We start from the raw sequence: 13,248 nt of genomic DNA on the forward strand, positions 1-13,248 counted from the left end.
TTTCCAGATAGCTTATTAAAACAAATTTTTGAAAATTTTAACTATAACTTTGCTACAAAATGGACTACATGATGGACGATGTTTTTAATACATTCTAAATATATTTTGGTAAATATCTTACGTTTGTTAGAAGAGTTGTGCTATTCACACACTCATTTTTAATTCTCACACACCTTTTAATTTTTAGCCGTAGAATGAGATGAAAAAAATTAATAAAAAAACTAACAAAAATATGTGAAGTTAAAAAGGATTGCGTGAATAACACTATATTGATAGAAAAGGGAAAGGAAAATCCAACGAATCACATACGTTGATATACGCAGCAAGATTAAACGGTAGAGGGGAGTAAAAAAGGGCGGCAGTAAAGCATCGTAGAGAATTACTACCCCATCTCAGACAGCCGTATTTTCTGTCCTTCTGACAGATGGGAAACTTCAGTCAAATTAATTAAATAATTAAATTTAAAACCAAAAAGAAATTTATTTATTTTTTATTTAAAAAAAAGAAAGTAATTGTCGAAAGACGCCGACGGGCCAACCAGAACCGAACTCTTTCTTCTGGTCGACTTTTCTTCTTCTTCCTCCTCTTCTTCTGCTTCTGCTCTCTCTCTCTCTCTCTCTCTCTCTCTCTCTCACATCAGTTCGGTTTCAGGCAAGTCAAGTCCTCCGATCTCTCTCTCTCTCTTTCTCTCTCTGCCATTTCGTTTATTTCCGAGCTGCCACTACTGGCTGCTGGGAAATTTGACTTCTTTTTGTGTTTGGTGTTTTGGATTTGAATTTTGGATTGGAATTCAGTCGGTTTCTGAGTATTTGGTGATGAAGTCTTCAACTTTTTAGTATATTATGTGGTTGGCTGTTCCTTTTTGTAGCTAGTTGGATCTGAATTATGAAGCTGGAATTTGGAAACTTAGGGTTTTTGGTAGTTTGTTGGAGTTTTCTGTCAGCTTGTATTTGAATTTATCGTAAATTTGATATTTTGAGTGGTGGGTGAGCGGTGTACTTTAGTTTGATTTAAGGTTTTGGATCATTTCTTCTTGCCTATTTATTGGTTTTGATTCGTGGAATGGAAAGAAGATTGAATTTTTCGGGTTTCGTTGTAGATTTTCGATATATAGAGGAGTGGGAGAATGTCAGGAGGTACACAGAAGAGCATCAGGAAAGCTCTTGGAGCCCTCAAGGACACCACCACAGTTTCATTGGCTAAAGTCAACAGCGATTACAAGGTATCGTGGTTTGTTTGTGGTTGTTTCCGATGCTTCTCGCGGTTATGATGTATCCGATATTCATGATTGGGGATTCATTCTTGCAGGAATTGGACATTGCGATAGTCAAAGCTACGAACCATGTTGAGCGTCCCGCCAAGGAAAAGTACATTAGAGGTAGACTCTCTCTCTCTGAAGAAGAGCTGCATGATGTACTTTCGATCATCTGCATCTGGAGAAAGAGTTTGTAAATCATGACTGATAAGGTTATGTTTTTATTTATTGTTAAGCTATTTTTGCTGCCGTTTCTGCTACAAGACCTCGTGCTGATGTTGCATACTGCATCCACGCTCTTGCAAGGAGGTTAGCAAAGACACATAACTGGGCGGTATGTGCATTTTCTCATCCGATAAACATACAAGAAGTTATCCATTGACAGGAACTTTTTGATTATTTATCTCTAACAGCAATAATCTTCATCTTGGTTATCATTCATAGACAAACATAGCAAGATGAAATTGCGTCTTGCTTGAAATTTTCACGAACTGATTATCGATTGGTGTTTAGGTTGCATTGAAGACATTAGTTGTTATTCATCGTGCTTTGAGGGAAGTGGACCCCACGTTTTACGAAGAACTCATGAATTATGGTAGAAGTAGAAGCCATATGCTTAACTTGGCACATTTCAAAGATGATTCCAGTCCCAATGGTACTTCGCCATCCCTGACTCCTTTTCGCATACTATTTATCCATTCAAAAACTGACCTTTTCACTGCCCAGCATGGGATTTTTCCACCTGGATCCGCACTTATGCTTTGTTCTTGGAGGAGAGACTGGAATGCTTTCGTGTGTTGAAATATGACGTTGAGATGGATCGCCCAGTAAGAAGTTTATTTCTTTATGTCATATTTCTTTTGCTTATTCTTCCATTTCCAATTATATAAGTTTCGTCTTAGGGAAGCAATAACAAATTAGCAATCACCTTTTACATCAATATATATGGCACATTGACATTTCAAACCGTTTGATTTATCAGAACCTCATTTTCCTGCAGTTGCTTTTATTTTTTCCCTCAAAGCTGTATTGCTACTTTTTATTCATACATTCAAGTCATATTCTTGTCCCTAAGCTTCATTGCAACTAAATAGTTAACATTGTGGCGCAGAGGACCAAAGATCTGGATACTGCCGAATTGCTTGAGCATTTGTCTGCCCTGCAACAACTTCTTTTTCGTGTACTTGGTTGCCAGGCAAGTTTTATATATCAGCACTTCAAAATCAATGGGTTTATGCTGTGGGGCCACTATATGTTTAAACATGAATATGGGTTCAAGCAAGTGTTGATTATCCAAATAACGTTACCTTTGATGGGTGACACTATATTTCAATTAATAGAACCAATTTTATTTTGCAGCCGCAAGGGGCAGCAGTTCATAATTTTGTGGTTCAGTTAGCACTCTCAATGGTAAGTGACCCTTGCAATAAATTCTTGCTGAATGACTAGCCAATATGTTTTATTTTCCTCTGAATGTCTTCCATCGTAAAATCAGGTTGCTTCTGAAAGCATCAAGATTTATCAAGCTATAAGTGATGGAACAGTCAATTTGGTTGACAAGGTAGGATATGATCTTTTGCTATGTAGGAATATAACATTTGGAGCTTGCACTATAAGCTAATTGTGTACAATGATGATTAATACCACAGTTCTTTGAGATGCAACGCCATGATGCTATGAGGGCGCTGGACATATATCGGAGGGCAGGACAGCAGGTAGTTTTTCGGGGAATATATTGGTGGGGACCGGGAAGTTATTTTATGTATCAACATTTAAATTTCCGTCTACATATTTCAGGCAGAGAGGCTGTCAGAGTTTTATGAAGTATGTAAAAGTCTTGATATTGGACGTGGAGAGAAGTTTACCAAGATTGAGCAGGTGACTTTTTGCTTGCAGACCCTTTTTAGTACACATTGCATTCCTTGGATAATTTTAATTTTCTCAACTTGATTTCATTTTGGGTGAGGTAGCCCCCTGCATCGTTTTTACAAGCCATGGAAGAGTACGTGAAAGAAGCTCCTCAGTTCTCAACAGCTCGCAAGGATCAGGTATGATTTGTATTGAGGTGCTGCCTCATTAATTCTGTTATTTTGGAAGAGATTTGCAATGTAACCTGATCAGGAAAGCAAATAGTGGATCATCAGATGTCCTTATTAGCAAATACTATGGGGACCTGTTTGATTTACCTAAGCAGTTCAAACAAAAAAAAAAAAAAAATTCCGGATCCAAATTCGGCTTTTAGAAGCTGTTGGCTTTCACAAAATGATCAGATCCGAAAATACTCACACAAACCAACTCTACCAGCTGATAAGAATTGATGATGTATTGGCTGCCTGCTTTATGTACATGCAGTTTGCAACAATTTCCTTCAAGTGTAATCTTTAACCTGGCAGGTGGTTGCCCCCAAAGAAATCTTGGCTATAGAGTACAAAAAGGCCCCGGAGGAGGAGGCACGTCCACCTTCACCACCTCTACCTGAACCAGTGAAAGTTGAACCAGTGAAAGTGGAAGCACCTGTAGCTGAACCGCCTGATTTGCTGGTAATTCACATAATCCTTTGTTAGTTACTTTCCCTTGAATTTTGGCATCCTGTCGTCCCTCTGAAGTTTAATCATGTATGCCATACTTTGTTGCTAGGGTTTGAATGATCCTGTTCCAAATACTAAAGAGTTGGATGACAAGAATGCACTGGCTTTAGCGATTGTTCCAGTTTGTAAGTTCTCTCTCTCTCTCTCTCTCTCTCTTAAACATGCACAAATCTTCTTGGTTAAGAAGAAAATTATAATAAATTTTATTTTCTGAAATGCTATTGTGGTTCTTGTAGCGGACCAACCAACATCCACAGCTCCAACTCTAGAAAATGGAGCTACAGGTTGGGAATTGGCACTTGTTACAGCACCGAGCTCAAATGAGAGCGCCGTGGCTTCTAGCAAACTGGTACTCTTCTCCTTCTCCTACCAATTTCCCTTCTCGTATTGTTTACGCGTATGGAATTTAATTGGCCAGTATTAGTGTATAGTTAGTTACAAACACATTTTTTGTTCTTATACTATCACTACACTTCCTTTCTCTTTTCTTTTTTATTTCCCTTAATGTACGGACACTGCTGACACCATTCAAATGTTGAGTGAAGGCGGGAGGGTTAGACTTGCTTACACTAGACAGCCTATATGACGATGCAATCAGAAGAAACAATCAGAATGTGAGCTACAACCCATGGGAGCCTGCTCCGGTAAATGGTACCATGATGCAACAACAACTTCACGATCCCTTTTATGCATCCAACGGAATGGCTGCACCGCATTCTGTGCAGATGGCAGCAATGGCGAACCAGCAGCAGGCCTTCATGTTGCAGCAACAGCAGCAGCAGCAGCAGATGATGATGATGATGGGCCAACAACAGCAACAGTCTATGAATCCTTTCGGAACTCCTCACGGAGCCCCTACCCACCCCTACGGCCCCGGTGTCCCTGTCCAAGCATACAACCCATACGCAGGCCTTTTATAGACGATCCATCCAAACAACAGATTTTTATCAAGAATTACAGCCGCGGAAAGAACAGGACGTGAAAGAATAGTCAGTTTTAGCCGTTGAGGCATCCGAAATTCGGAGGGAGACGTGTACCATATGTTTTGTATGTGCCGTGGTTAGCTTAGGATTAAGATTCTTTGTTAAATAAACAGTCGGAGGGAGGAGTTGGAGCTATTTGGCCATTTGCGTTGACGATCGAAAATTATGTTATTTGGATCGACGGCGACTTGAGTAAATTCTTTTGACCTGCGCAGGAGATCTTTGTGTATGTTTTCCTTTCTCTTTTCCTCCCTCTACCGATTTGGTCCTTCAAGCATCTCTATGAGAGAAATTATTTGTAAAATTTGTGATTGTTGATAGATATTATGTATGTAACAATGATATACATGAAATTTGAGTTTTTTTTTTAATCCTTTGGATGCGGTCCCTAACTACCAATGTTTGCCTGACATTAATGTAATAATGTATTTCTACGTAGATTATTATATTTTTAAATTAAAAGTGAAATTTAAAGTTATTTATTAATGAGATTTTAAATAGAACCCATAATTATGGGATTAAAAATATTAAAGATGAATTATACTCCTCAATATATTGTATCAAAATTAACCAAAAAATTATTGTATCAAAACATGGGTACATTTTTCAAAAACACAAAAGAAAGGATATTAGACTTAATAACATTATTAAATTTCTTCTATTAAACTTGACATGGATACATTATCAAATAAACGAAATAGAATGTACCCATATAAGTTTTAAAAATGGATTAGAGAAAAGATTGAATGAAATTTTATATAAAAAATGGGCACATTTTATATTAAAAAAAAGGGTACATTTTTAACAATTTGTTATATTTAAGAATGGATACATATAAGATTAAAAAAAATTTATGGGTACAAACTTATTCTAATTTAATTTTTTATATTTGTGAAATGTTTGAATTGAAAATTAATTAGGAGTTTACTAAGGGTGTGAGTATTAGAACTCTAAATCAATTACTAATTTTTTTTATATAAAAATTATGTAACTTACATGTAATTCATTAATATATTAATGCTAGGGACTTTGATCAAAATCTAAAAACTAATAAAGTCTTAGTTAATAAACATTATAAACTAGGGACCGGATCCTTTTTTTTTTGGGTCAAACGATAGATTTTGTTAGATTAGATATTAGGTTAATCACTGACGATATTTGAACTCACGTTCTCATGTAAGAATTCAACACTTTTCCATTGCTGTGGTAAAGGGCCCACTTGCCCTAAAATTTGATTTGGTTATTTGTATTAAGTATTATACAATGAAAATGTTGTTCATTTGTGATCGAAATGTCATAGTTTGAATCGTAGAAACGACCACTTTACACAATAAGTTTAAGGTTGTGTACTATATAACGTTCCCACTTTGAACCCTCATAAAGCGGAGAGCTTTGTTGTTGGCTTGGAGTCGCCCGCAAACCATTCTATTCCTCCTCGTTGCTAATCACAAATGACATACTACAATGGCTTTTATTATGGTATAATTACTTTTTTGGATTGTTTAATTCACTAAACCGAATTGAAAACGTGTTATAACTTGTAATTTGTGTGAAAGTTATACGAAGAAATTTGCAAAACCAATTAAAAACTTTTGAGTATATACAATTTTTGTAAAAAATGTAATTAAGAAGTCTTACCGTGATTCACAGAATTGTTTATGAAATAAAAATCAATAATGGTGCTGAAAATAATTAGAACGAACTTCTGTCGATATGGACATCTTTGAAAGCTTTCTTTAAATATCTTTTAAATATATACGTGGATAGATATATATTTAAAAGATATTTAAAGAAACACATGATGCGGCGAAATTCTTATGTAAATAGATTTTACAATGATTTTTGTGGAATTTCACAAAACTAGTAAAAATCACGAGTTTTCGCTCACAATTTTTGTGAAAAATGAGATTTTTTTTTAAAATTTCATTAGATATTTTGCAATATATGTGTGTGTATATATATATATATAATTACAAATTCAAAAAATAAAAAACAAAAATACAAAAAAAATGAATGAGCTTTTTCTTCAGCACATCATGTCGCTGATGTTCTCACAACAATAAATCCAAAAAGAAAGCAATTCAATTCAATTCACCAAACAATGTCTTGGCTCTTCAGCTCTCCCCGCCAACCAGAAGACGACGACGACGACCAGCGTGATGTAGAACCCAAGCAACCCCAAAACGACCTGTCGTTTCTCAGCCAAACCCTCGGCCGCCAACTCCGCGGCGTCGCCACCTTCCTCGCTCCACCTCCATCACCGCCATCCAACGACGCCCTTCCCTCGTCCAATTCCCAGCCCCAGTCGCAATCGCAATCTCAATCGCCGGCGCTTTTGGGAATCCGGAATGATCTGGTGGAGATCGGCGGGAGCTTCAAAACCGGCCTCTCGCTGCTCTCTACTAACAGCAACAAAGCCGTCACTGAGATCTCCAAGTTCGCTTCGGGCTTGTTGCAGCTTCAAAACGAAGCTTCAGAAGAAGGTGGAGCTGATGATGACGGCGACGATGGCGGCGGTCACGTGCCGGGGATCACGGACGAGGTTCTCGGTTTCGTCACCGATATTTCGGTGATGCCGGACTGCTGGACCGACTTTCCAATGACGCTCGATCATGGTAAAGTTGCTAGCTTCCACTTCAAATTGAATGCAATGTTAGTTTTGCCTACTTTCTTTGTGTCTATTGCTTTAATTTTCTTATGAAGTTGTGGATTGTGAATTGAAAGATCAAGTTTCTTCGGAGGAAGCTTTGAGTTTGTTCTGAAGATATCGAAATTTACTGGAAATCTGTTGCGCATTCGCTGTGATAGTTTTTGTTCGATTTGATTTTCGTGTTCTAATTGTGTAATGTTAGATACCGGAGTTGGTATCGGAGACCTCTGAATCTGTTTGTGATTGCGATACAACGATTGACAAGATAACTGAAACAGACTGAACAATTGGTTCTTACAATCTTATGCTTGTTGGTTTTGATTTTGTGCTGGTTTTATTGCAGATTTCAGCATGTCGGATGCTCAGAGAGAGCATGTGTCCGCTGTTTTACAATTGGTTCCGGGATTTGCAGATCTAAGAGCCCGGCTTTGCAATTCCATGAGTGAGGAGCAATTTTGGATGATCTATTTCTTGTTGTTGCTCCCGAGACTAAACGAACATGATTTTGAGCTTCTAGCAACGCCCAAGGCAAGAAGTTTATCTTTCTCGTCTTTTGTCACGCTTCTTATCCGTATTTACATGTCCAATTTTCTTTTGAGGACACTTTGGAAGTTGACTTTTATACAGAATTCAGCGCGCGTTTGTCTTCATAAATTCAATTTACTATATTTGGTATATTGATTTCAAGGTTCTACGATAGCCATTCTAACCGCAGCTTGCATAAGTGAGAGTTGAGATATGGGCATGATGTGCATAACCCGTCACCAGTTGCTCTTATACAACTTCGTTTGATGTTGTAGTTTGTCTCTCCCTTGTTCCTCATATTTGTTATACGTTTTAACTCTTAACTTAGTAGCCGATTTTATAGCATCATAGAACTTTGGATGTGTTCAATTCCACTTTGCAGCTTCGGACACTACTTGTAGCACTATTTAAAAAATAGAACTTCTTTCTTTGCAGATTGTTGAAGCAAGAGACGTACTTCTGCACAAACTGCATAACAAGAGGAACACACGGGAGGATGCCCCAGAGAAGTCAATTCTCGTTTCACCTAAAAATCACATCCAGGATGGGAAGACACAAGGGGAGGGAAGCTCATCTCAAGAAAAGGAAGCCTCGACTGAAATACTTAACACGACAGAAAGGTTAAAGACCGATGACGAAGAGGGCACTGAGCAGTGGTCTGAAGGTGCAAGTATTAGCTCTGGCACTTTTGTGGATGGCCAAAGAAAACACGAACCTGAAGACGATATCTCATTCAGCGATTTAGAGGACGAAGAGAATGACGTTTCTAGTAGACAATCAGGACTAAGGCAAGGACCGTATGCCAGGGCATGTTCACCCAATGGATCAAATGATTGGGTTCAGCTGAATCGAAGCTCGGAAAACGAGGGTGGCCGGCAAAAGGCTGGTCGGTCAAAGGGGAAAGATTCAGAAGGTGAGGATTCAAGTGACTGGCTTGCGGTAGATGAATATGATTAGACAAAATTGGCAGCAGCTTGCTTGCCAATTGAATTGTAAAGTTTCGGTTTCTTCTTTTCGGTTTTTCGGGTCGGGTGGGCTGGATTGTGTACTTATATGTGTATCAGCATCTTATACAAAGCTTCCTTGTTGAAATTAATAAAGCAAATGAAGTCTATTTCAAAATTGCCTCTTATTTGTTTAATTATGGAGGGAGTTTTGATATCGAGTGCAAAATGCACACTGCTCTGATCAACTGGGTTAAATCTCGTGCGCTCTTACCGCAGTTACTTAAAACACGTACAAGCAATGGTAAAATTGTAACAAGCATGGGATTGGGAAGCCTTTTTTACCCATTAGAAACACGAATCAATAAGAAACAAAAACCACGAAAAACCATCCAAAAAATCGATTTGAAATTCCGCCATTACATAAAAACGAAGAACTACAAAGCTAGTAAATTTCACTTTACACTATATATTCTACAAAATCCTCTGAATTCTTCCCCAAGTAAATTATACATGTGAATTTGAATTTCTAGGTTTCGGAAAGTAAATTCGACACCAACTATAAATGATAACGCCTCATGATCTGAAGCAGGGGCAAAGATTCTGTAACAATCTGATGCAAAACGGTACAAGTTTATATCGGACACCTACAACAACAGTCGATGCAGCGAAGATTCGAGGCCAAATGGAATTTCTGAAGCAGGGGTAAAACTTCTAGGAGAGAGCTGCTATCTTGGATATTAAACAAAACACCGGTCCAAACCCCGAGCCTTTGTTGAATGGTTAGTAACCCCGACCTGCAACAAAACACGAGGGGATAAAGAAGAGGAAAAGTGAGAGCATGACATGTTAGCTCGTTCGAAAAAAACATGTTACCACACAGAGTTGTCCATCTTTTACTTACGCAAATAATCTCTAGTAACTGTCATGGTCTTGACATGAGGAAGTTCTTTTTCTAACCGAGCAAAAGTAGTAATCACATTAATTCCCTTCATCACAACACACACTTCCTCCAGATTGGGAACCCTTTCGAAAGAGAGCTCTGTATCATCACCCTTATAATGAAAAATGGTAAGATTGGTGACACTGAGTTCAATCCCCTTTAACCCATCGCAGAGGCTCACCGTCAGTACCTTCAAACGATGAAGAGAATCACCAAGGCACAACCTTTCTAATCCAAAACACCATTGCAATGTTAAACGCTCAAGGTTCAAACAAGAAGAAAACATGCGTGGCTCAACGGGTCCAGCAAGATTAACATCGCACAACACAAGAGTGGATAAGGTTCTAAACCGATCACTAAAATCTGACCAGAGGGTGACTGAGCGTAATGAAAGGTGCCTTAGCTTGGATTCTTCACCGTGCAAAAAGAGCTGAGTAGGAAAAGGATAATAGTCAACGGTTCTCCAATCATGGCGTTCAGCTGGTTTGTCACAAGTAAAGGCAAGATCGAGACTTTCAACACCCTTTCTAACGGCAAAAATGATCCAGTCAGTGATTCGATGAGCATACATACTGCCAAAGCAACAGGAAACCTTGAAGGAGACAACCTTCGTGCCCAAATGGCGCGCTAAGAATCTGTCTATTATTCCTAGAAAATGACGCACATAACCCTTGGGAACAGTTCCACAATTGTAGTTGACTGGTGTGGGGGTTATGTTATGCCAATCGAACTCAAGATTTGATATGTATGCATACATGTTCTTCCACCTGCGTGATAATACACTCGTACGCACAGCATCCCTCATACTCAATAACAAGATGATGGTATAAAGAATATCATCTGGCAGTTTACTGATGTGATCATTGCCACTAATCTTCCACTACATGATTACAGATCAAATATCAAAGTCAGACTCATCTCTTAATCAACAAAAAAACTGACAATAGCAACTAATTCATTTTCTTATACAATGATATTCTACTCCAACGGGTAGCCCGGGTGGGTGATTTGTGCTAAGCTACACAATGGACCGACAATTAGTGGCTAATTTTAATCCTGGATGGTGAATTACTCCTAAAATTACAAATTGTAGCTCAACCACTTACAATTTAATGGAAAATTTGTAACTTTCACATGAAATCCAATCATCTCAATTTGTTCCAAACGAAATACACTTCCAATCATTAATTTTGTCTTCTGGGGTTCTACAAAATCCTGTTTTTCTTCGAACTCGACCTAAACTTGCTAAAGAATTCAGGAAAAAATAAACAAATTTATTGAAAATTGACCACAGAATTCCCTTTCAAATACACCTGATTTAATCCAAGTACAGATCACACACACACACACACACACACATATTTCAAATTAACAAGTGAAAAAATAAAGTACCTTTCTGGGAGAAGACTGCCGTTGTGGTTGAGTGGCAGGTACCCCGCGCTGTCTCTTCATGATTTCGGTCTTCAGAGAGCTCGGATTTTTACAACGGAAGCTCTCAGAACCCTAAGCCCTAATGCAATTTTGCGTTTTAGGGTTCGGGGCTCCGACGAACTGAGCCAACAACAACTAAGCCCTAATCTTCATCTTCCCCCAAATCAGAATTTACGTTCGTCTGTGAGACAAGTGTCCCATCTCCATGCTACCGTGTGCCCGCCACTATGCACACAATTTCTTTGTAGTTTCCCAAATCTCGTTTTATTAAATAAAAAAACAGTATTTAGTCGATGATAAATGTTTGGCTACTAAAAAATGAGTAGAAATTTTTGTTCACATAAATCTATTCTAATAATCGAAACCATTCATATATTAAATTATTCTGTAAAAATCATCCATGCCAAAAAAAAAAACTTAAAAGTAATATTGTTAAGTGAATCAACTGTAGTAAATAGATAGATAGTTGTCAATTTGTAATGTTTTTACCATTCCCGTCCATATGTTCTTATACAATTCGGTTACTAAGACTTAAATTTTAATTGATTGTTTTGCATATATACATAATCTTTATAAAGTAATTTATAATATGAACAATTTTCATCATAAACACGAAGATTTATGAATAAGAAATGAGTTTTAAGTAAAAGCTCACTCAATGTATGAGTAGCCAAACACTATTCTTAGTCGACAAAAAAAACCCACAAAGTTTCTCTTTAGTTGTCTCCTTTTGTTTTTTTTACTCACAAAAAGGGTTTTGAAACGAAAGTTGACTGAACCCAACTCATGCGAGAGAGTTGTCTTACGCACAATCCTATCTTAAAATCTCTTCCTAATAAGGCTCATTGAATGGAATAAGCAATTCACAATCCAAAAAACTGCTACCACCACACAGACTCAGTGCCATTAGACTCTTGTTTTCTTTCCCCTCCATAACACATTGTACATGTCAAACTGCATATGTATCCGGATTTTGGAAAGTAATTTAGACAGCAACTACAAACAAGTACGCCAAGTAATCTGAAGCCCACAAAGCTTCTTCTGCAACCACAATTAGATGCAGCGAAGGTTCGAGGCCAAATGGAATATCTGAAGCAGGGTTAAGAGCTTCTAGGAGAGAACTGATACATGTATATATACACACGCATATATATATATGGATATCGAAAGAAACACCGCCCCAGATGCTGAGCCTTGGTGAATGGTCAGTGACCTTAACCTGCGACGAAAGACAAGGGGAAAAAGAAGAAAACTGAGAGCACGTGAAGTTAATCTGTCGAAAAACCAAGTAGCCATTCGGAGTTTTCCATGTTTTACTTACGCGAACGAATGCTGGTAACTGTTAATAGTCTTGACATGAGGAAGGAAATTGTTTCTCTAACCGAGCAAAAGTAGGGATCACATTAACTTCCTTCATCGTAACATGCACTTCCTCCAGATTGGGAACCGATTCGGAAGAGAGCTGTATGTTATCACCCTTGTAATAGAAACTGCTGAGCTGGGTGGCGCTGAGCTCAATCCCATTTACCCCTTCGCAGAGACTCACCACCAATGCCTTCAAGCGACGAAGAGAATCATCATTGCAACAATCTTCCTAATCCCAAACACCGTTGCAGTGTCAAATACTCAAGGTTTAAAGAAGAGAAACATACGCCCGGCTCAACATGTCCAGCATCAAGATTTACATCGCAGAACACGAGTCGATTACTGAAATCTGACTCAAGCATGCATCCGCGCAAGGAAAGACACTTTAATTTGGATTCTTCACGGTGTAAAAGGATCTGAGCCGGAGAAAAGTCAACGGTTCTCCAGTCAGCGCGACCAGCTCGGTTGCCAGTAAAGGTCAAGATTTTCGACACCCCTTCTAATAGCAAAACTGGTCATTGAGTTGATGAGCCCGCTTACTTTCAAAGAAGCAGGAACCTTGGA

The 13,248-nt window shown here is 38.3% G+C and overlaps 3 protein-coding genes across 3 annotated transcripts; 2 read left to right on the forward strand and 1 right to left on the reverse strand.

Annotated features, from left to right (window-relative positions):
* The first annotated feature begins 485 nt into the window (after window positions 1–485).
* Window positions 486–5,197, forward strand: LOC103447824 (putative clathrin assembly protein At5g35200). The gene is made up of 16 exons (XM_008387027.4): window positions 486–651; window positions 1,100–1,222; window positions 1,309–1,378; window positions 1,492–1,589; window positions 1,769–1,910; window positions 1,982–2,082; window positions 2,367–2,450; window positions 2,615–2,665; window positions 2,751–2,816; window positions 2,905–2,970; window positions 3,053–3,133; window positions 3,226–3,303; window positions 3,649–3,795; window positions 3,893–3,968; window positions 4,080–4,192; window positions 4,389–5,197. The coding sequence occupies exons 2-16, from the start codon at window positions 1,127–1,129 to the stop codon at window positions 4,761–4,763; spliced, it is 1,644 nt and encodes a 547-aa protein (XP_008385249.2). The 5' UTR covers window positions 486–651; window positions 1,100–1,126; the 3' UTR covers window positions 4,764–5,197.
* A 1,609-nt stretch (window positions 5,198–6,806) lies between these two features.
* Window positions 6,807–9,123, forward strand: LOC103426578 (uncharacterized). Its single transcript, XM_008364667.4, has 3 exons — window positions 6,807–7,441; window positions 7,820–8,004; window positions 8,437–9,123. Exons 1-3 carry the CDS (start codon window positions 6,928–6,930, stop codon window positions 8,956–8,958), a joined length of 1,221 nt encoding a protein of 406 aa, XP_008362889.2. The 5' UTR covers window positions 6,807–6,927; the 3' UTR covers window positions 8,959–9,123.
* Window positions 9,124–9,345: 222 nt separating this feature from the next.
* LOC103417981 (F-box/LRR-repeat protein 25-like) lies at window positions 9,346–11,644 on the reverse strand. Its single transcript, XM_008356140.4, has 3 exons — window positions 11,281–11,644; window positions 9,850–10,768; window positions 9,346–9,742 (listed from the first exon to the last, which is right to left on the reverse strand). The coding sequence occupies exons 1-3, from the start codon at window positions 11,338–11,340 to the stop codon at window positions 9,729–9,731; spliced, it is 993 nt and encodes a 330-aa protein (XP_008354362.2). The 5' UTR covers window positions 11,341–11,644; the 3' UTR covers window positions 9,346–9,728.
* Between the last annotated feature and the right edge of the window lie 1,604 nt (window positions 11,645–13,248).

The sequence above is a fragment of the Malus domestica genome, chromosome 02 (genome assembly GCF_042453785.1).
Source record: "Malus domestica chromosome 02, GDT2T_hap1".
In the NCBI taxonomy this organism is placed as follows: domain Eukaryota; kingdom Viridiplantae; phylum Streptophyta; class Magnoliopsida; order Rosales; family Rosaceae; genus Malus; species Malus domestica.

Coding starts and splice junctions, on each gene's coding strand:
- LOC103447824 (XM_008387027.4), top strand. CDS start 1,127: ATGTCAGGAGGTACACAGAAGAGCATCAGGAAAGCTCTTGGAGCCCTC. Junction 2,817..2,904: donor CAGTCAATTTGGTTGACAAG/GTAGGATATGAT, acceptor TTAATACCACAG/TTCTTTGAGATGCAACGCCA. Junction 2,971..3,052: donor ATCGGAGGGCAGGACAGCAG/GTAGTTTTTCGG, acceptor TACATATTTCAG/GCAGAGAGGCTGTCAGAGTT.
- LOC103426578 (XM_008364667.4), top strand. CDS start 6,928: ATGTCTTGGCTCTTCAGCTCTCCCCGCCAACCAGAAGACGACGACGAC. Junction 7,442..7,819: donor TCCAATGACGCTCGATCATG/GTAAAGTTGCTA, acceptor GTTTTATTGCAG/ATTTCAGCATGTCGGATGCT. Junction 8,005..8,436: donor AGCTTCTAGCAACGCCCAAG/GCAAGAAGTTTA, acceptor CTTTCTTTGCAG/ATTGTTGAAGCAAGAGACGT.
- LOC103417981 (XM_008356140.4), bottom strand. CDS start 11,340: ATGAAGAGACAGCGCGGGGTACCTGCCACTCAACCACAACGGCAGTCT. Junction 10,769..11,280: donor GGCAGTCTTCTCCCAGAAAG/GTACTTTATTTT, acceptor GTAATCATGTAG/TGGAAGATTAGTGGCAATGA.